The following is a 24,112-nucleotide window of genomic DNA, read 5'->3' on the forward strand; positions in this document are numbered from 1 at the left end:
CAAGAAGATAACAGAAAATCAATTTATTTTATCAGCATCAAATCAGAAGTGGATTAGCTGATGACAAATTAAATAGTTTGGTTTCTTCTTTGTGTAGTTCAGTCTTCGTGTGACACCATGAATGTTACCCCTAAGAAGAAGAGATGGCTGAAAAATAGAGTTTGTTTTGGTTTTTTTTAATGAGAAAGTTCCACATTTGAAAATATTTTATTCACAGTAACCTCAAATGAAAATCAGTGCCTTTTTAGTTTTCAAAAAGTGACAAAAGAATATTAAAAAATAAATTTAAAAACTCTATGTAATTTTCATTATTCATGAATTAACTCAGGACTCATGGTATCAAGCAAAGGTATCAAGCAGAGCATTCCACTTTCTGTCACAATTATGTATTGTAACTGCTGTTCTGCCAGGAAATAATAGAATAAAACATCCAACATTTCAAAATGTGATTTCATTTTACTATGGCATTTTCCCATTCTCTTCTGGAAGGAAAGATTTTCATCTGCAAAACTTTCCTTTGTATTTTCACTGTGATCCCCACAGCTAATGAAAAATGGTTTCTCAAAATGAAATTTGCTAACAGAAAACCCAAAATTAAAAAAGTTTTAGCCCACAGCCAACATTCCTCATCCAGCTCAAATCTCAGCCTCTAGGTAAATTAATAGTGCACATTGAGAAAGTGCTGTCAAGTTTCAGATGGTCTTTGCTAGAGAACTAGAAAGGCTATTCAGGCCAGAACACGGTGAAGGTCTACAAGAGTCATTTTAAGAAAAATTCAAGAGAGCGTCATGTTCTAAATTTGATAATCACAACTTTCATTTACTACAGCCCTCAAGACCTTGCAGCTACCTTACACCAGAGAGATTATAGTAATAACACGGCTTGAGAAAATATGTGAGATTAAACCCTGACAAATTTTCTGGGAGATTGAAGAAAAACTCAGTGAACATAAGTCAGAAGAACATCACTAACTTCAAGGTCTACCAAGGACGTGGTCTTAAAATTCTTTAAAAAGTTTTTGTAAAACTCTTAAACGTTTCTTATTCCTTCCTATTTTAAAAGTAGATACATCTATTGACTTCTCTAAAATGTGAAACACTTATTAAAGAAAAAATTTTCACCATGGAGAGTGGGACTAAATATATCAGCCAGTTGGGCTCAGACACAGAATCATAAAAATCACAGTACTCTTTAGGTTGGAAGATCTTTAAAATTGAGTCCAACCATTAACTTAACATGGCCTAGTCCACCACTAAACCATGTCCCAAAGTGCCACATTTACACATTTTTTAAATACCTCCTGGGATGATGACTCTCTCACCCCTCTAGGCAGCCTGTTCTCATACCTCATAACTCTTTCAGTGGAGATTTTTTTCCTAATACCCAATCTAAACCTCTCCTGGAGAAACTTGAGGCCATTTCCTCTTGTTCTATTGCTTGTTACCTGGGAGAAAGGATCAACATCCACCTCACTACAACCTCCATTCAGGCAGCTATAGAGAGCAGTAAGGTCTCCCTTCAGCCTCCTTTTCTGCAGACTAAGTCAGTCCAGTTCCCTCAGCTGCTCTTTGCAAGATTGTGTTCCAGACCCCCTCTCCAGCTTTATTGCCCTTCTTGTGCTAAAAGGCCTAAAACTGAACACAATATTTGAGGTGCAGCCTCACAAGTGCTGAGTACAGGAGGACAATCACTGCCCTACTCCTACTGATTCCTGATATAAGCCAGGAGGCCATTGCCCTTCTTTGGCCACCTGAGCAAACTGCTGCTCATATTTACCTGGCTGTTGGCCAATAACTCCAGGTCCTTTTTTTCTGGGTAGCTTTCCAGCCACACTGTCCCAAGCCTGTAGCATTGCAAAGGGTTTTTATGACCCAGGGGCAGGACCCAGCACTTGACCTTGTTGAACCTCATACCACTGTCATCAGCCCATTAGATTCAGCCTGGTCAAGTCCCTTTCTAGAGCTTTTCTGTCCTCTAGCAGATCAACATCTTTGCCTAACTGGGTGTCATCTGCAAACTTACTGAGGGTGCACTTGATCCTCTCAAGAACATATAAAGCAGAACTTGACCTTGAAAGTCCCACTCCCTAACTAGTAGCCAAGAAAGAGAAACATCTTTAGCATTCAAACAAACAAACAAAAACAACAACAAAAAATAATCACCTGAAAAACTATTATTAAGAGGTTAATGATATTAAGGATTCCACAGATATTAAGCGGTCTACAAAGATAATCAGAGGAGTTAGAATGGTTCCTCAATTCCTATAGCATTGAATGCTGCTAACGCCCTCTGCTAAGTTTTCTTAGAATGCTTCAGTCAGTGGCAAATGAACAACTGTTGAAAATATTATCTGCTTTCAATAGATAAAGCTTTGCTCTTGACTGTTTGTACATGGACTTCCATGGTCTCCATTATTAGATTGCAAAATTTGCAGTTATTACGACTAAATACTCGATTAAATATACCTGACCCAACTGCATGTTCATTGAGAACCATCTATGTATCATCCTAAAAACTGACAGGTAGCCCTAAGTTTGAGTGGCAACCTTAGTTCCTCCTGTAATAAACTTTGGACTAAATCCCTACCTGATCTAATTTGGCGTGGCTCCAGTGAAGCTACTTCAGATCCACTGAATAACTGTTGCTTGAAATGCAGTGCTATGAAAAGAAGCAGAATCAGGTTTATGATCTATCAAAAATGTGATTTTTCTGTTATTGAAATAATTAGTAAAACTTCAGTAAAATGGTTATTTCTAGTGCACTATAATTAAAAGGATGTCTGAATGGTACAGCTTCCTATACTGGCTGGATGATTTAACAGCTCACTTCCATCAGGGATAATCCTGCTTCTCTATGCGCCTCCTCCATCCAACACACAGTCGCGCTCCAGGAGCTCTTATCTCACCGTACCCTTACATGAGGGACTCTATCTCAGCAGCCTGGAAAACACCTGACATCTCACGCTCCAGGGTAGTTTGCTTCCAGACTAGTGAGTTAAATCAGTTCATAGAAGGACTGATGAGGTACAGTTCGCATAATGGAGAGGAAGGCACAATGTGGGGCAAGGCAGGTGAAGAAAGTGGCACTCCCTTATCTAGAGACAGGAAGCATTTATTTCAGCTCACTGCTCTTGTAGCCTCACGTTTGCTGTAGAACAGACTATATTGCAGCCAATTCAGCAAAGTTTCCTATACTCTGAAAAAACTGTTCATGTTTTCACAAATTCTTTTTTAATGGCTGTGCCCAATTTCGTTGTATCCCACCCTGGATAGCTGATTATACTAAAGTCTTTTTAAAAGACTGAGAGAAAGTATAAGACTCAGGCTAATAAAATAAAGTGACACCACATTGTGGTTTTATTCCTGGAGTGTGCAAAGCAAAAAATCATATATTAGAACTTATGTGCATGATTAGACATGATATCACCTTTGACACTGACTGAATGCACTCCAACTAACTGGGAGCTGGAGGGTGGGTTTTTTAAAGTCATCCCAGCTACAGAACTTTTGAATATTGAGACACTTTGTTCAGGTGCAGGCTTCATGAAAAGTTGTCCAGAAGCAAAAGAAGTATTCTGTATATTTTATAATGAATTTCTAGATCAAGTGTTTGCAAGATGTAAAGAAATTTTAAGTCTGATATAAAACATGTAGACTTCTGCCTAGACCGTATAAAGAATAAAATGAGAGAAGATTATGTGTTTGTGCTTTTATTCTCCTGGAAAATCCCATAGAAGTATCAGATGATTATGTTGATTTTTATTAGGAGTCCCTGCATTGTAGAGGGGAAGCTTGGCTGTCAGGATACTGAGAAAAGCTACCAATATCAGAGCTAAGGTGTGAAAAGGCTACCAAATAAAGACTAATGGAGAGACACTTCTTCCAGTATTTCTATTTGAGACTTCATCTGTTTGACCTCTTCTCAAAGCTCATATTTTAAGTGCCCTGCAAAATAACAGCAACTCAGATTTTCATCCTACAGTTCTGACTGTGGAAGATTATTGATTATTTTCCAAATAATTTTGTTAAGATTATAGCTTGTATTGTGCTTGTTCCTATCAATAGAAGAAAGTCTTCTGTAGAGATAAAAAATATTAAATGATCAATTATATGATGAGATATAATAACTTGTGTTATCTTAGGAACCTGTAAGTGCAGAGATCAAAAACGAAATTAAACTGAATAAACTTTCTCAACATGAATAATTGTACACGCATAAATGTCTGCAGGGATTATGCTGCCTTTTAACAGCCAGACACAATGGATAAAGAAATTTAAAAATATAAAGCAATTAAGCAGTACATTTGCTGACATGCTACATTAGCTACATTGCAGGAGTTTTAATTTAGCTTATTCTAATTTCCACTTTGCTATGCCTCTGAAATACATTAGCATGTCTTTATGTGTTTTCCTAAGCCCTTGTCTAAAAAGCTGAACATAAATGGAGTGAAAGGAGGTACTTTGATCTTCAGTCTTACTGGAAAAAAGAATTATATGCATTGTCATATCGTGATATGATTTCCTCTTGAACATACAGGCTTTGCTGATCCACGGACTGCAATTTCAAATATTTCCCAAAGTGGTTTGCACAATGCACTTCACATCTACATGAATGGCTCCATGTCCCAAGTACAAGGCTCTGCAAATGATCCTGTGTTTGTACTACACCATGCATTTGTTGACAGGTGAGTTTAGTTCTTTTTAGTAAATATAATTAATTTTGTGGTTTACAGTGGGTTTTCACCTGCATTTCAAAACTGTAAATATTTTACATGCCTTCACAGGCACTGCATTTTCAGACATGTGCAATTGAGCTCTGCTATTATTTGAGAGCAAGTGCCTTTCCTAACCTGTCTGTATGTTCACTGGATTAAATATAATTTGAAAAATTGACAAGTGCATTCAGATTTTATTGCCAATACTTCAGTGCCAATTCAGTGCCAATTCTTCAGTGACGTCATAGTGATTAATATCTATGGATGTGTATGTCAGGAAGTTTGGACCAAAAGTGCATGACTCATTTTAACATGACTATAATCAGTTGGAGCAATTCCTTTACATTTCTAAATGTTAGTGCTGTTTTAATTTATATTCCACAAGGAAAATCCGAGTGTGCTATTCATAAATAAAGAAGAAAAACAAATCTGTATTTCGGTGTGACAAAATTGTGACTGTCTCTTGACGAAAGAGAAGAGTACAGCTGTGCAAAATGAAAGGAAAGCAAACAGAAGAATGTCATGTTTGTTAATAAGAAAGGATAGGGGAGCACAATTTTGCAAGAAAAGAGTAAAATTGCTATGCTGAGGGCAGCGTTCCAAGATTTAATGGTGACCTTAAAAACTTCTGTGTCACTATAACACATTCAAAGGACTACGGTTTACTAACAACTGCATTACACCAAACTGTGATCATTAAAGAACAATAAATGTTAGCTAAGCCAGAGACTGTAAAATCCACATAAACAACACTTGTTCTGGAGCACTTTATACTTTTTTTTTTTTTACCAATCTTCCTCTACTTTTCCCCACCACACACTGACCACTACTTGGCTACAAAATATGGCTTGACCATTCTACTTGGCTAGATAAAAAAACCTATTACCCTGTGCAAACCTGTGGGATTCTTTCATAATTTTTTATGCTCAAAACCCTACTGACTGAGACCCTGCAAGGCACTTATTCAGCTGAAAATAAAAACTGTTTCTTTATTTGGGTCACTGAGGCATGCAGAACAGAAAGGATACAGATTTCATCTTGCAGACATCATCTTGAAGACATCATCTTGAAGTGAAGCTTTTTGATTTCACGCATTTCACCTCAAAACTCTTACAAACTTTATTCTGTTTAACCAAAGAGCTAACAGGTGTAATAAGACAAATTTGAAGTTGGACTTTTACTCCTTGGTTTATATATATATATATATATATATATATATATATATATATATATATATATATATATATATATATATATAAAGAGCCTAATAGTGGTATTCTTCACACTTTACTCATCCAGAAATAGGGCATTAATTTTAAGCAGGTCACCCAGTCATCTGTGGAATGGTTCCTTCAAAGGATGACCCACCTGCCTTCTACTCCTAATACCATAGGATATAATTAGCCTCCTAGAGGTGTCAGTTTTGAAACTCTTTTCTGTGAAAAGCTTTTCTTTAGAAGTTAAACAGTGCAGCTTAGCTGTGACTTCGCATATTCACTTAATGGCTGCTTAACAAGATGGAGGCACAGTGTTTCAGGTATGATTACAAACTTTGAATTTGGTGCATGGAAATTAGCTTTCCAGTTTCTAGGCTAGTAAAAAATGGATCAGTTGAATATTCAGAGAAAAGAAATACAGAGCAGAAAGCTTATGGTCTATAATATGAAAATAATCGTTTTCCTTAGGTATTCACACTTGTATAAGACCTATGAATCTCTTAATTCCCACTGATTGTAGAGCTTAAGTAACACTTTGGTCCTCATGCTGACCCCTTCTACAGAGGAATTCAAGTCGTAATCATAAGATCCTGGAAGTAATTTTCACAACTGAAGTTGTTATCTCTTTTAGAAATTAAAATTATTTGCAAAAGATAACATAATTAAATCCTACTAGTGTTAAGAAATAAAACACTGCACAGGCACTGTGGGGGCAATACAGATATCCATGATGCAACCTTAACCATCTGTGGCAGAAAGCAAGCTCTGCAGCTGCTGTGTATATGGGCTTTAGCATACATGGGTGTGAAAACTGATAATAACACTGCCTTTTGTATAAGTGACAGAAATGCATTAGCATGATTAGGCTTACTTAGCAGCCTTATCCATGACAGATTAATCATGCTTTTAGTTATAATTAATAAGTAGGTGACTGATAGGTACATACAGTACATTTAAAAAAAAAACTCTGTTCCTCTCCTACATAGACTTTAAATCCGAAGGGCTGTGAAGGTGTTCTTTATTGTGAGGCAAGTAAAAATTTAAAGAATAGAGGTAATGGGAGAAACAGTCTCCACAGCAGCAGAAGGCTTTTTTTTAATTCTTATCAGCTCTTCTCATTTGGGTAGAATGCTTTTGAGCTGAGTTATCACTACATTGAGCCAATGGGCTTTTAACTAACTTTTTAACTAAATCTCTGACGAGGACAGCATCTCTTCCAGGCCTTGGTGAGGACATGGAGAGTTGTGAGATGAGATTTCACACTGAAAAATGGTGTGAAAAGACTAAACACCACCAACCACAGGTCTGCAGGGTCTTGGAAAAGCAAGGAAGAGCTCTTTGTCAAGAAATTGGGAATGATCCAGCACTTTAAGTATCCATGTAGGACCCAAAAGAAGGATTCCATACTCCAATGCAAATTCCTTGGGTAAAGCTGAGCATGCAGTTTCCTCTCCCAAATTCACATCTCCTGGAGATGTGTTTTCTTCCCATTTATTTTGACAAGACTTTTGAAGAGCAATTGATCTGAGCTTCAGCTAACCCATCTGTAAAGTGGGTGATATTAGATGCCTACGCAACAGGGACTCTTGTCAGGGTAAGTGCATTGACGACTGTGAAATGCTCAGTTACGACCATAATAGGAGTGATAGAAATAAGGCAATAGATCATTGGAATTGATTTTACTCAGAAACATATGGTACAGAGGAGGATAAACAAGTGTATATGGAGCCTGCTGACAGGTGTGAGCCAAATGTTAGGAGCTACTTTCCTAACTGAGCAACACTGCCTCCCATCTGCTACCCTCCAGCCTTTCTCATCTACGGCCTGATGCACAAAATGAGGGAGGGGAGGGTGGATAGAGCAGAGGTGTAGCTGATATGTCTTAGGGGGAAAGCAAAGTATTTGCTTACAAATACTTCCCTTTTTATTTAGGTCATCCTCTTTCAGCAGAGGAGAAGTATGATGGTACCCAGGAAACAGCTTTCTTTAGCAATGCTATATGAGGTTCCTTGCTTCTTATTTACTAGCTAGAGGACCTAGGGATCAAAAATCATTTCTTGGCAAAAGAAAGTGACCACCCTGAAAATGAGTTGTTAATTGAATGGCTTAATAAATAAATAAATAAATAAATCAACAAAATATACATTCAGCAAAAATGAGAGCTTTTTTAGCTCTCTGAAGCATTTCTCTTAATTGCAAATCTCTTTGCTATTCAGATATGCTCTACAGTCAGCACAAGGGAATAACAAGGGAGGAGTCAACCCACTCAAGCTGGAAGGAGCAGCTGCACAAGCAGTGAAAGCAAGGGCCCATAGTCCCATTTGAGCTCACCAGTGTGTTTTCTGTGCTCTGAATAGGAACTCTTTCCTCTACACCAGCTTTTTCACATCCTTCATCTCTATAGGCACATAGTATTTTCATCTGTTCTCACTGTGCTTCTGTCCTTTGAATGTTTCTTCTTTTCCTTCTAATTTACTCTATATCTCTGCTTTTCCCACCCCAACAATTCCCCTTGCAAACTGCAAGAAAAACTAAATAGCAGAGCGAAAAATAAATTGCCATTAAAGACCTCTGTACTAGAATCATAGAATCGCAGAATCATAGAATCAAACAGGTTGGAAGAGACCTCCAAGATCATCCCGTCCAACCGATCACCCAGCCCTAACCAATCAACTAGACCATGGCACTAAGTACCTCATCCAGTCTTCTCCTGAACATCTCCAGGGACGGTGACTCCACCACCTCCCTGGCCAGCCCATTCCAATGGGCAATCACTCTCTCTGTGAAGAACTTCCTCCTAATATCCAGCCTATACCTCCCCTGGCACAACTTGAGACTGTGGCCCCTTGTTCTGCTCCTGGTAGCCTGGGAGAAGAGACCAACCCCCACCTGCCTACAACATCCCTTCAGGTAGTTGTAGACAGCAATGAGGTCACCCCTGAGCCTCATCTTCTCCAGGCTAAACAACCCCAGCTCCCTCAGCCTCTCCTCAGAGGGTTTGTGTTCCAGACCCCTCACCAGCTTCGTTGCCCTTCTCTGGACACGTTCCAGTACCTCAACATCTCTCTTGAATTGAGGAGCCCAGAACTGGACACAGTACTCAAGGTGTGGCCTGACCAGTGCTGAGTACAGGGGAAGAATAACCTCCCTTGTCCTGCTGGCTACACTATTCCTGATACAGGCCAGGATGCCATTGGCTCTCTTGGCCACCTGGGCACACTGCTGGCTCATGTTCAGCCTACTATCAACCAGCACCCCTAGGTCCCTTCGTGCCTGGCTGCTCTCCAGCCACTCTGTCCCCAGCCTGCAGTGCCGCTTGGGATTGTTGTGGCCAAAGTGTAGAACCCTGCACTTAGCCTTGTTAAATTTCATCCCATTGGCCTCCGCCCACCCATCCAGCCTGTCAAAATCCTTCTCCAGAGCCCTCCTACCCTCCAACAAATCAACACCTGCTCCTAACTAGGTATCATCTGCAAACTTACTGATGACGGACTCAATCCCCTCGTCCAGATCATCAATAAAGATATTGAACAGGATGGGGCCCAGCACTGATCCCTGGGGGACACCACCAGTGACTGGCCGCCAACTGGATGTGGCACCATTCACCACCACTCTCTGGGCCTGGCCCTCCAGCCAGTTCTTGACCCATTTCAGAGTGAATCTGTCCAAGCCATGAGCTGCCAGCTTTGCCAGGAGCTTCTTGTGGCAGACAGTGTCAAAGGCTTTGCTGAAGTCCAGGTAGACTACATCCACAGCCTTCCCTGTATTCACCAGGTGGGCAACCTGATCAGGAGACCAGGTTGGTCAGGCAGGACATGGCCCACCTAAATCCATGCTGGCTGGACCTGATCCCTTGACCATCCTGTAGGTTCTGTGTGATTTCACTCAAGTTGACCTGTTCCATAACCTTGCCTGGCACCGAGGTCAGGCTGACAGGTCTGTAATTTTCTGGTTCCTCCTTCAGGCCCTTCTTGTGGATGGGCATCACACTGACCAGCTTCCAGTCATCTGGGACCTCTGCAGTGAGCCAGGACTGCTGATAAACGATGGAGAGAGGCTTGGCCAGCTCATCTGCCAGCTCTCTCAGCACCCTAGGATGGATCTCATCTGGTCCCATGGACTTGTGAGGATCCAAGTGGCTCAGCAGGTCTCTTACCACTTCCTCCTGGATTACAGGGGGACTATACTGGTTCCTAGCTCCATCTGCCAGTTCAGGAGGCAGCTAAGGCAATAGGGCCCCAGTTCTCATCTCATTTCTAAGTTCTGCAGTAATGGATGAGATTTATTACAATGCCATGGATGACTTTCATAGCAAGATATTTAGAACTGTTTTTCTTGACACACAACAGAGTGTAGGATTTCAGTGTCATGCATCTCTAAAGTCTAGTCTTGTTAGGCTAATTTTACAGCTAGGCCCAGATTGTCAGTTCTAGTGATGCCACCACTATAGGACCTATTTCTCCAGCTTTCATGCATAACTGCATAGCTCAGAATACTGCTGCAATAGCCACTGAATTAACCCAATGTTCTTCCCAAGTGTTCCTCTCTTTTCACACCCTTCTATCATTTCTTGGCTCTCTGTCATATCAGATAGATTGCTGGTATCTATTTTCAAGGCCCTTCACTGCCCAATTCCAATTAATTCCATATTGATTCTTAGAGAACTCACCCTTCAATAAATTCATCATTCCATATCTGTTTGGCACTAAATCCCTCCATATTCCTCATGACTGCACATTGTTTACACCACACATCCACAAATTCAGTCACCATTCTTCCTTTCAAAAGGACATTTGTAGAATAACTCAGACATTAGCACACTGATGTTTGCATCTGTCTGTTATCCCTTGTCCTATGTGTATATTATAAGCTCTGTTGTTAAGAGACTGTCTAATTGGACATCCTTATACTGATCTTAATGCTTCAGTTACTCTTTTGCTTGCTATCACACAGGATGAAAGTCTTGTTTCAAAGGGACAAAACCTTTGGGGATGGAGCTGTGCTCATGTGTACTTGTGTGTGTGTACTTGCATTCTGCTGAAAGCAATCAGTGTCAAGCATAAGGTCACATAGAAAATGGAGACTCCTTTACTGCAACTTGCAGGCATGCATACTTCCAAGCTAGTGAAGGAGAAATCCTCCTACGCATCAGCTACAGAGCCCAATAAAAATGCTACAAATTCTGCCTAATCAAGGCAAATGTCTCTGTGATGTTCATCGACATCAGCTGCCATAGACTCCTCTGCAGGATGCTAAAATAACCCCTTCTTCAGTGACAAGATGGAACTGGGAACTTTAGGAAATGCCAGACTCTGGCTTATCTAAGGATCTAACAATAAGATGTTCATTAATACACTGATTATCAGTAAAGTGTTAAACTGAAAATCATATATGGAGCAATATGTTAAAAAATAAATTAGAAATCAAAATCGATACATCTTAATTTGCACACCAGCAATGAATTACCCATTCTCTAAACCACTTTTATGGACACTCCCAGTCCCTGTGGGCTCAACATTCTCACCTTCATGCCAGTTCTTCTTCCACTCCAAAAACAAGAGTTAGCATTATGTCAAAAGTGATTTTGTTGGAAAATACTTTAACAAGAGGAAATTTGATTTTCACTCTCAGGAAATGTCAAAATAAGAGCTTTTTATTTTTACTCTGTTCTTGAAACAGAACATTTTCATTTTCTCTTAAATGTCAACTCAGGTTTTTTAAACCAAAAAATGGTATGAGAGAAACCAAGTTGCTCTCTTGTTTTGAAATGTTGAGAGGAAACAGGAACTTTTTTTTAGCAGTTACAAACTATTTGCTTCAAGAATTTGGAACACTTGGAGTGAAAAGATTCAAAAAGAATCTTTAGAAATTCTTGTCAAGCAACACTAGGTTTCCAGACTTGTTTTAATATATGAAAATAAGAGTTATTCTTTACCCTGAACTGTCTCCAGTTGGAGACAACACAGACAAAGCACGAGGCCAAGGAATCATTTTTTTTTTTCCCATTTCGTAGAATCACAGAACCATAGAATCAGTCAGGGTTGGAAGGGACCACAAGGATCATCCAGTTCCAACCCCCCTGCCATGGGCAGGGACACCTCACACTACATCAGGCTGGCCAGAGCCTCATCCAGCCTGGCCTTAAACACCTCCAGGGATGGGGCCTCAACCACCTCCCTGGACAACCCATTTCAGGCTCTCACCACTCTCCTGGGGAAGAACTTCTTCCTCACGTCCAGCCTGAATCTCCCCACTTCCAGCTTTATTCCATTCCCCCTAGTCCTATCACTACCTGATAGCCTAAAAAGTCCCTCCCCAGCTTTCTTGTAGGCCCCCTTCAGATATTGGAAGGCCACAATAAGGTCACCTCAGAACTTTCTCTTCTCCAGACTGAACAGCCCCAACTCTCTCAGTCTGTCCTCATAGCAGAGGTGCTCCAGCCCTCTGATCATCCTGGTGGCCCTTCTCTGGACACATTCCAGCATGTCCATATCCCTCTTGTAATAGGGGCTCCAGAACTGGATGCAGTACTCCAGATGGGGTCTCACCAGAGCTGAGTAGAGGGGGAGAATCACCTCCCTTGACCTGCTGGCCACACTTCTCTTGATGCAGCCCAGGATCTGGTTGGCCTTCTGGGCTGCAAGTGCACATTGACAGCTCATGTTGAGCTTCTCGTCCACCAGCACCCCCAAGTCCCTCCCCTCAGGGCTGCTTTCCAGCCACTCACTGCCCAGCCTGGATTTGTGCTTGGGATTGCCTCGACCCAGATGCAGGACCCTGCACTTGGTCTTGTTGAACCTCATGAGGTTGGCTTGTGCCCACCTCTCCAGCCTGTCAAGGTCCCTCTGGATGGCATCCCTTCCCTCCAGCGTGTCTGCTGCACCACACAGCTTGGGGTCATCAGCAAACTTGCTGAGGGTGCACTCAATGCCACTGTCCATGTCACCGACAAAGATATTGAACAAGACTGGTCCCAGGACTGATCCTTGAGGGACTCTGCTTGTCACTGGCCTCCACTGGGACATGGAGCCATTGACAGCCACTCTTTGGGTGCAGCCATCAAGCCAGTTCTTTATCCATCTCGTGGTCCACCCATCAAACCCATGTGTCACCAGTTTGGAGACCAGGATGTGGTGTGAGACAGTGTTGAAGGCTTTGCTCAGGTCCAGGTAAATGACATCAGTTGCTCGCCCCTCATTTAGTACATGGAAACCTAGAGACACCCAAAAAAGTGACTTAAGCACAGCTGAGATGGAGACTGTAATATAATGACATATCAGGTAATAATTAAGCAGTGTGAAAATAGAGAAATCTCTTCATTAAAAACTAAGCATATGATTAATTTTCTTTCTAGATATGGGCACAGCAAGACTCTTATTACTTTCTGAGCTATGCTTGCAAAAAAATGATGACACAGCCTAACTCATATTTTTCTGGAGCTGAATGAAATATGGCTTGAAGCCATATGAAATCTGTTGGAAAAGGCAGGTCAAGAGGATTCCATTAGCAATATACCTCCTTCCCCAGCAACAGTAAACCCACAGTCCTTCTGCATCATGTCAGCTCAGTGTTTTATAGTCTGCACCCAGCAACATATCCTACCAAACAGCAGTGGATGAGGTGAAGTCATCTCCGTAACTGTCCCTGGCACGAAGGAGAAATCTGAACACCACTGAGATATTGCTATGCACAGGGTTAAGCAAAAGCAGCTCTTATGAGTGAAGCCCCTTGTATTTGCTCCTGAACTGGGGATTTTTTGCACCATTTCCAGAACAAAGCTGAGATGTTGGTGTGTATTAGGACAGGCCCTGGTTCTCCCAAATACTATTTTAAAAGCTTTCATAATTTTCTGATATATCTTTTGATATCTGTCAGCCGAGTGAAATCTTGTGGGAGCCAGTTGGTATGACAGTCATGTCTTACTCTGGATGCACGACCATAACCTTGAGGTTGCCTTTTAGAATTAAACAACTGGATTAAAAAGTGCTACTGCACACACACACACACACACACACAAAGTAAGAAAATAGGATCATGTTCATAGTGTCAGTGGGGGCTGAATAATTTCAGGTAAACTGTGCATATGCTGAATATGTGCAAGATGGATAAAGATGGAAAAAGCTAACTTCAAAAGCAGACAGAGCAAGCAGCAGGAAGCCGAGGACAGCTGTAGAAGAACTTAAATATTATCTTTGTGGAGTAGTAGCACAATATTTAAAGAAGCCCCCCAAAGCCACATTATTTTTAAGTCTGTGTGAGGAGCTCTGTATAGGAGATTATTTTATACCTTAGTTCTCCTTTCCCAGTGAGCTCCATTGTTCCCTGGCACATGGCTGAGTGAGAGCATCACCATTGGAGCCAATGACATGTTTACACCTCACCTACGTGTTAACATGTAGGCCTACATCAGAGCCACAGCTGGTAGAACTGATGGATTCTCCTTCTAAGGAGACACATCTTCAGCACTGGCTAAGCTGTGTTACTTGAGCTACAATGCAGACATCCCCTTTGACCCCCACTTACAGTCAGTAAGTCTATAGTCAAAGAGTTACTGACTAGCAATCAGCTCATATGCAAGCAGCACCTGAAGCACCTTTTTGTCTTTTGATCAGATGAATCCACTCAAAATGCTTCTTATCTCTGCAAAATGCCTAGCACAGAGTCTGTTTAAACTCAAGTTCAGAAATTACTGTAATACAAACACCTATAACACCTGAATGCTTAAGGTGTATGGCCCATCCATCACTTGGGTATGTAATAAGACTGAGCCTGGAAAAGTTATCTCCCCATCTCCAAAGATCTTGAAGGAATTAATTACATTTTTGCAATGCACACTGTGTGGCAGTTGCCTCTTCTCCCTGTCTCCTGAGTATTACCTATCTTCTACTGGGAAGAGAGAGCACTAATCCACATGCACAGCCACAGCCCACCAGCAGGCCCTGCAGCTCAGCAGCAAGGTAGCTCATCTCTCACCCTTCTCTGATGCTTTAGACAAACACCTTATTACCAGCAGCTGCTGTGCTGGAAGCCCTCATTCCACACAAAAGAGCTCTCATTTCTCAAAAAGGAAATCGGAGGGAAAAGAACACTCTCCAGCAGAGGTTCATATGAGGGTGGGGCAGGAATGACTTTGGTCACAAGCTCTTTATGGGCACAGAAAAACTTCTACAAGTAGGAGATAGAGAACATATCAGTACTGAAGGTTTGGAAAACTTTAGCATGGAAATTTTTAGAAATGAAAGCAGGGAAGGATTTGCCTTGTTTTATTTTTCCCCTTGGAGCTGTCCACAAATGTGCAGGAGAACACATACTCCCTCTCTTAGCACAAGCCCTCAGCTGGCACTGAACTGGAGCTGCTAACCTGCCCCTCTTAACCTCTTGGGATTAGTAGCATGTTAACCAGAGCTATTCAGCTTGTTTGATGGAGCTGACTCACTCAAAGTGGGCTCAGTATGTGGGTAGTGAGTTCATATCTACTGCAAAATACCATATAAATATATCCATGAAAAACAGAGTGTAAGTGGGAAGGTTGGGGTGTTGCTGAGAAACACAACTCCCCAGAATCTCTCCTTTGATGCTGCTGTGTCTGGGGCAGAAAGGCAAATCATACGTCAGGTACGGGAGCTGGACTCTAACATGTTTCGGTAAGTCACAGAATCACAGCATGTGTCAGGGTAGAAGGGATTCTCAAAGGTCATCTTGTCCAGCCCTTGTGCAGTGAGCAGATACATCTCCTGTTAGACGGACTGCTCAGGGCCCCATCAAGCTTTGACCTTGAATGCCTTCAGGGATAGGGCCTCAACCACATCCCTGGGCAACCTGTTCCAGTATTCCACCACTCTCATTGTAAAGAACTTTCTCCTAATGTCCATCCTGAATCTACCCTGCTCCAGGCCTTTTGTCCTACCACTGTATGTCCTTCTAAACAGTCCTTCCCCAGCCGTCCTGTAGGTCCGCTTCAGATATTGAAATGCAGCTATAAAGTCTCTCCAGAGCCTTCTCTTCTGCAGGCTGAACAGTCCCAATTCTTTCAGCTTGTCTTCACAGGAGAGGTGCTCCAGCTCTCTGATCGTCTTTGAGACCCTCCTCTGGACCTGCTGAGGAGCTGGACACAATATTCCAGGTGATGTTTCACCAGATCAGAGTAGAGAGGCATAGTCACCTCTCTCAACCTACTCACTATGCTGCTTATGATGCATCCCAGGATGCTACTGGCCTTCTGTGCTGCAAGTACTCATTGTTGGCTCATGTTCAACTTCTCATCCTCCAGTACCTCCAAGTCCTCTTCTGCAATTCCTGCTATTGCAATTGGAAGCACCCAAAGGGGTGCAGTAACAGCTTTGGAGGATCACACCATGGTTCTATCTTGCGTAGTGGTCATAAGTAAAAGAAAAGGAGTATAGGTTTAGAGCAACCCTCCTTCAGAAGACCTCTTTTCCTATTCAACAGACAAGGGCTGGGTCTTTATAATATACCTGAGATTGTGTCTAAAGTAACCCACACTTTTAAATAAGTCATCTTGGAAACAACAGATAGCTCATAAAGGATCAGAGATGGAGAGAAATAAGGGAAAGGAATGGGCTCTGGAGATAAATGTTCTTTTATGTTTTAAGCACATATAAAACCTAAAATGCTGCAGATCCACCTTGCTTTAGGGGAATCGCAAGAGGAAGGTTAAATAGACATCTTCTGTTTTATAGGTGAAATATAGTAGTTGGCAATTTCACCTGCCACGTTATTATTCAGGATAGATGTTTGTAATGACCCATCATTCTCTTCAAAATCAATAATACAGGAGCTTCAGTTCAAATAGTCCCATTTAAAGTACATATTTCATATCACTCACTGCAACATTCTAGTTCAGCCAACGCAGTTACAGAATGGATCTCTTTGTACACTACATATTATGCAAGCGATTAGTGGTTTTTAAAAGGAAAGATTTCTTTGCCCTGACTCTTGGCAAGAACCACATGGTTAGTCTTCACCTATTCTCTTAACACTGGAGGAGGAGAAAGCTCTCTCTGTGACACAGCAATCAAGACAAGCTCTGATGCAGACAGCTAGGGTAGCGTTGAATTTCCTTCCTGCAGCACTTCTGTAATAATAGCTGATGGAATTGTTCAAATTGTAAAAAGTCACAGGAAAACATGGTACTTTTCTCACCCACATATAGCTACTTTCTATTCATCAAAAGAAATTATCACTTTGCTGCCATAGATGTGATTTATGTATTATATGCCCTTGTGAACCTCAATAACGACAATCCCTCAGTCTCAAAAGAATTGAATTACAGAGCACAGGAGTGGGTAACATAGAGTCAGTCCAGCTAGCTCCTCAGTAGTCCATTTTAATCTGCTTGTTATCTTTCTCTTCAGGGGAAACTAGTTATTAAACTTTGAAGCAGTTGGCATTTGTACTGTCTCTTACTTCAAGTGATGTTTCTCTGTTAGCTGCAAACCATGGCAAAGATGAAAGTTAACAGTGGATATATGCTCCAACAACTGGACACTTTCCTCCCGCCATGCAACACATCTGCATTTGTATTTCTGTATTTACAAAGAACACAGGACACACAATAATGTCTTATCTATATCTTGGGGTTTGCAGTGTTGGGTAGCATTGGAGACCTAAATTTGAGTGAGAAACAAAGATTTCTAGCCAAACATTGCCCTAGTTTGGCAGAAAGGAATGAAACAACACATATGATGACAGCTATTTTAAGGAATAAGAAGTTGTCACCTGCACCTTTGCTGACTTTCACTGCTGTAAACCAGAGGCTGGCTTTCCTAAGAAAAGAAATAGAGTTTAGATTAGATATCTAACCAAATCTCAGCCCAGCTAAGCCTCACCTAAGATTATAATTTTCTTCCAGTAGAGATGCAAAATAAGCTTCCACAGCAGCTGCCTTTCTTTTTGCATAGCTGGGTTGCAATGGGGTACTACCTAGTGCTGCAGTAGAGAAAACTGACGTTCCTCTGCACAGATTCCTACACTATTTCCAATGCAGCTCCTGCCTTTAGTGTTGTGAGCAATGTGTCATGCTCAATTTATCCATCCTTCTCCAGCAGGAATAAAGCTGTATGTTGTAATCATTCAGCAAGGGATCGTACATAAGGCTCAGCACGTGTTGGTTCAGCCTACCCAGTGTTCTGAGAAGACAAAAAACAACAATATTTCTGTGAAGTTCACCAACAGGGAAAGTAGGTTACTGGATTGGTCAGCATGTTCAGCTTTGTGCTATGGGAGTTGTTTACCAGACTTGTATGCAACAGGGTTGGAACCCCAAGTAGCTACATGAAGAAGAACAAACTCTTCTAGGAATACCTAGGCGTTTCATGACATGACTCAAAGAAATCAGCAGAGCAAATGAGGAATAGAAATGCAGGACTTCAGTGGCTCTTTCTGAGAAAGAAGCAGCATCTCATCCAAGACCACCAGCAGTGATCTCTGCTCAGCATTGTTTTATCTGAACGTTCTGCACTACTCATGTTCCTGAGCAGCTTTTTCTTACAACTGAGGCTCGATGGGCTGCTACCTTTTCTTTTCTAGAAGATAAACATTTGGAGCACTACATGATTATTGGAGCAATGACTAGAAGCTATGCAGGCCTCTGCACCCAAGTGATATGCACACTGTTTGAGATAAAGAGGAACAGTTTCAACTGCAAAGGCTGAAGCCCCTTCACTTATCTTAATCCTATAGAGGTGTTAAGGACATATTATAGACAGGTGGAAAATCTGCTCTAAATCATATTGGTAGAGGGAATATGAAAAATACCTCATAACCTCAGGAGCTGCAGTAAACCTGAAACTTCTGACAAAGTGGGACATGGGCAAAGAAAGTTTTTTTAGCTGTCTCCTAGATGGGATTGGTTGTGTGGGCCTATACCTTTACTATCTTCCTCCCTCTTATTTGCTTTATTTGATGCTTTTCAAGCTCTCAGTTTGTGCAGTGCCATAAAGGAGAACAAAGGAGATGGAAGGAAGTACGGATGCTTGTAGTGGGACGATGAAGCAGAGCAGTGGCAAGACCTGTAGGTGACACATAAGTCCCCAGCTCTAGTGGTACTGCATAATGGATTGGAAGGTGTCAGCAAAGTGCATGTTATTATGCCTCATCCAGAGAATGGTCCTTTGTGAGGCAGCCTGCAGCCAATATCCCCCGGATAAGTACAGGGTTTCATGTCATCTGTACATTGTCACAGGTGGTCTGTTTCACCGTGGTCCACAAAACCCTCCAACCTTTTGGTTCAGAATGTGGAATAAAGGGAAACAATAAAGTAGGCCAGGCCTTTCCTGTAAATTAATATTCATATTTTAAAGACATAATCAATCTACATGAGAATATATGCTCCAAGAAAAAATAAAATAAAATCAGAAGCACAACTTCTGTGAGGGAACAGCTCCACTGGGCTAAAACATCATTCTTCATCTATTTTATGCAAGTCTGTGTTGAAAGTGTTAGGGGGTGTCAAATCTACAAGCCCAAAGGTTATATGGCTACCACAGCTCCATGTTCTTGGGTCCAACCAGTAGAGCTTGAGAATATATTCCCAATAGGCACACATACACACAATAGGTATATATATATTCGTGTGCATATGTGTTTGGCCAACTACACAGATCAACACAAGAAATATAGCACTCACACACATTCCAGTAGCACCAACAACCTCATCTTCTTGACCTCTTTGACCAGGATGAAAGCCTGCTATGGGAAAATACACATACACATATGTAGATATATACATACACAGTCTAGATTCTGCAGTAACTGTTCTTAAACATCTAGCCTACCCATTAGCTGTCCTTGGATTCCCTGATCTCCCTATTGCCTCACTCAAATGCATAAACAGATCTCTCCAGCAGCTGGTCCATGGACTTGACAGTTGTACTGCAAATGTTTGTTGAAGAGGATTGTGCCCCAGGACGCTTGCTGCATATTGGCAGCTTGGAAGTGATGGTGAAAGCCTGGATGTTCCCCAGCAGCTTGGACTAGACACAGAGTGAGCACTGTAACTTATGGCAATCCTCAGCAGTGATTCAGCAGTGGAGGAGGCATAGCCTCAGAGGCCTTGGATGTCTTTCTCAAAATAATTGAGGGCAGCATCTTAGTTTTTAATCAGACATCCACATTATGACTGGTGTACTTTGTTTACAACCTGCCTGAGCCTCCCAGTCCTGTCTTTAGCCAACTTAAAAAGAAAACTGAAAGGTCACTGCACTATAACCACCTACAATGGCAAACAATGCAGTGCCTTGACTTTACAACCTCAGCATCAGCACACAGATTCAAGAAGTCCTGCTCACCAGTGCTACCTGGAGGTGCTCACCTCTGTTCCACTCTTGTGCAGGTCCTGGCCATTGTGCAAAGTCAAGTCCATGACTTTATGTCACCTCAGCTATCCCATAACAAAACAAATGAGATGCTTGCTTTTAAACCAGATCTACTCCTTAATCCTGGTTATGGCATGGTGGTACAAATGCTTACAAGGAAAGTGAATATGAGAAGGCAGCAGAAAAGCAGGATGGTGTCCTCTGTAGTTTCATGGACCCAGAGTGTCCATGAAACTTCATCATGAGGGGACTGTAGACCTTTTACTGAGGATACCTACAGTGTAGCACATGTTCCTAATTGAGTGTCAGAGGAATTTGAACAGAGATACTGAACTTTCTTCTTCCTCCTTTCTCTCTTTCCAGATGCCCTTAATTTTAAAGTAAAACACATCATATTAAACTTCTCCTAGAAAATCTTCCTGAAAGGCCAATTAAGTTTACACTGTGACAGTGTCTCTGCAGTGATTAAATACATGGAAATCTTTCATTACAGATATTTAAGATCTAGTTTCATCTCCACTGCAATCACTTAAGTGTTGCTCTGTTCATGATTGCAAAGACATGTCGAGAAATACCTTTAGGAGAGATGTTTTCCAAAACAATAAAGAAAACAGCTACACTTATTGTTCTACTTCACTTTTTCTTGATTTTAAAATTTCCTTCCTGTGAGCAGCATCTTGTTTTTTTTTTTTGTTTTTTTTTTTTTTTTTCAGATCACACAACACTATCTGGAACAGTATGAAGCTATCCAGCACACACTTACACTCTGCTTGGCATATCCCACTGGCAACATAAACCCAATTATTTCTTGACTCATCCTTTCATTAGCTACAACCCCATTGCATATATTATTCATAGAATAATATGAATTCAGTAATAGATATTGGTGGCCTTTTTTAATCATCCTCAAATCAATCTCCCTTCCCCTCCCCCCCCTACTCATACTCCCCCCTTTAAACCAAGGAGCTTTATCCAAATTAATTTTCCACTAAGGCTCGTTTCATTTTCCTGTGTGTAATCTGGTCTGTACAGAGCAGAACAAGGAAAATATTCAGGTCTATTTATACAAAATTAAATGGAAGTGATATATCCATGTCTTTTATAGATGGCTTTAATTTTCTCTGTAAAAGCACCTTACCTCTTTGCAAAAACAAAGTATATTTGCCCTCAATGAAAATTTAAACTACCAAAGCATCAACATACCAGGTGGGAGTCTTTATTACTTTTTTTGCCACATACCAGCTCTTTAGACCTATCAGTGTGGGTGCACACAGATATTAAGCTCGTTAATAATTAGAGAGATCTGTACACAGATATATTAGGAGGGGAAATGTTTAAAACAAAAAAAAAAAAAAAAAAAAGAGAGAGAATCCATGCACTGCAATGGTATAACCTGACTCTGAGAGGCATCTAGACTGGCAGGCTCAAAGCAGCCCCACAGCTGAGGTTTCATAGAATCATAGAATCAGGGTTGGAAGGGACCACAAGGATCATCTAGTTCCAACCCCCCTGCCATGGGCAGGGACACCTCACACTACATCAGGCTGGCCAGAGCCTCATCCAGCCTGGCCTTAAACACCTCCAGGGATGGGGCCTCAACCACCTCCCTGCACAACCCATTCCAGGCTCTCACCACTCTCATGGTGAAGAACTTCTTCCTCACGTCCAGTCTGAATCTCCCCACTTCCAGCTTTATTCCATTCCCCCTAGTCCTATCACTACCTGATAGCCTAAAAAGTCCCTCCCCAGCTTTCTTGTAGGCCCCCTTCAGATATTGGAAGGCCACAATAAGGTCACCTCAGAACTTTCTCTTCTCCAGACTGAACAGCCCCAACTCTCTCAGTCTGTCCTCATAGCAGAGGTGCTCCAGCCCTCTGATCATCCTGGTGGCCCTTCTCTGGACACATTCCAGCATGTCCATATCCCTCTTGTAATAGGGGCTCCAGAACTGGATGCAGTACTCCAGGTGGGGTCTCACCAGAGCTGAGTAGAGGGGGAGAATCACCTCCCTTGACCTGCTGGCACACCAGCATTCGACCACAGCATGTCTAGTATGAACTCAAGCAAGTCATTTTCATTTTGTGCTGATTTTCTCTAAATTAAAATGGAGCCTTTAACACTCTCTGAAGTTTCTCTACTATGCAGGAGGGATATTCTTTGCTTTTATGACTTTTTCAGAATTCTTCTAACCAGATAACCTCCCTCAGCTATTTTTGCATCAAGCATGCAGCTTCTGACTGAATTAGAGGGTTTTAGTGATAGTGAATTTATCATGTCCCTAGATCAGTTTTTCCAAAGTTTAGATACATGGAGCCTTATTTTAGCCTAAATTCGTCCAAGTCCAATCCATTCTACAATATTTAAATTCTATTTCTTACAACAAAAATAATCTTTGCATATGCTATTGATCATTATAATCTACTAATTTCAAAAACTTCAGTCTTTAATACTATACTCAACAATTTCTGCTTTGGAAGTGCAATATAGAAAGACTGAGCCTGTTTGAGCTTTAAATGTGAGTCAGGGCATCTTTCAAAATTCAAATTATTCTCCAGTCCTTTTTAGTTCCTTAACCTCTTACTGGGACATGCACTTGGGGCACTTTGATTTCTTCAAGCAAAGGGAGAAGCCTTGCAGTCAGAAACAGTGTTTGCTCTAATCAAGATAGAATTATTTTTTAATCTATCCAAGGCCTTTAAATAAAAGCTGCCTCTTCCCCATCACTTTTGCTTCCCACTTAAGAAATACAAAGGACATTAGGGTTATCAGGAGACTAATCTCCATTTCATTTGGTTCATTTCCATATTTTAAATTTCTGTATCAGTCCTGATTGTCCATGACCCATCTAGGTAAGAGCTGTCACCTTGGAGGATTTATGGTTTACATCTGCTAGATCTTCGATTAGGTTCTCACCATTTCTATTCTCTGAATAAAATTCCCAATGACTTTTGATTAGCTCTTCTTTATCCTGCCTTGTCTTTCCTACCACACTCACATCCCATCTGCTCTCCTCAGCACTGCCAACATCTCCCAAATGACACCAGTCTAGCTGGGATTGCCATGCTAAAAATGTCTCCATCTCTGGAAATTATCACTCCTACCTAAACAAATCACTAATTATCTGCTTGCTCTCTTTGTCTATATGCTGAGGAAGACAGCAATAAACCAGACTGCTGTGGGAGTTGGACCGATTTCTCTCTCACTGAACTTCTGCCCAGATGATTTTTTTTTGCACAGATGAAATACAGAGATTGGATTTCACAGAACCTGATCTGTCTTTTTGTTATCTTCAGTCTTATTATGTCAAGTAAGGGAGGAAATGTGGAATAAAACAGCCCTTCAGATGTCACTTAATTCATAGTCCTGCTTTGTTAGGCTCTCAGGGCTAGGGGAGGATGCAGGGACTCATATAAAGAGAAAGTAATAGCAGTGGTTTGCCAAGATAACAATTCTAGGGATCTCAGATCTGCTATTCTGCCACAAGCTTGGCTTTTCTACTAGGATATTTGTCAGTCCATAAAGAGACCAGCTAATTACACAAGCATTTTTGTCTGTCTGTGTGTAGCTTTAATTCTGCAGCCCTAAGCTCTTTCAGGTTTGTAGCTACTGAGCTAAGTGTCTAAAATAAGTATTTATTTTCAAGGTATTAAAAGGAAATAACTTACAACAGGGCTTCTTTTAAGGGAAGAAAAGGAAAAAGAGTATCAAGAGTAACTGGATCAAAATCTGATCTGAAAGCACTGATTTCTCTGTCACAGAAACCACGTGCCCATTATCTGATAAAGCAATGTCTTTGTAGACCGAAAAACATGAAGAAATTGTCAGGTGATTCATCATAACTGTTC

At 41.3% G+C, this 24,112-nt stretch overlaps 1 protein-coding gene across 1 annotated transcript in view; it reads left to right on the forward strand.

Moving 5' to 3' along the window:
• Nucleotides 1-24,112, forward strand: part of TYR (tyrosinase) — a 51,931-nt gene that overhangs the window by 15,860 nt on the left and 11,959 nt on the right. Inside the window, exon 3 of the mRNA XM_054386288.1 lies at nt 4,537-4,684. Coding sequence (XP_054242263.1) covers nt 4,537-4,684 — 148 coding nt within the window. The remainder of the gene's footprint in view (nt 1-4,536; nt 4,685-24,112) is intronic.

Source organism: Indicator indicator, chromosome 1 (assembly GCF_027791375.1).
Source record: "Indicator indicator isolate 239-I01 chromosome 1, UM_Iind_1.1, whole genome shotgun sequence".
NCBI classification, from domain to species: Eukaryota; Metazoa; Chordata; class Aves; order Piciformes; family Indicatoridae; genus Indicator; species Indicator indicator.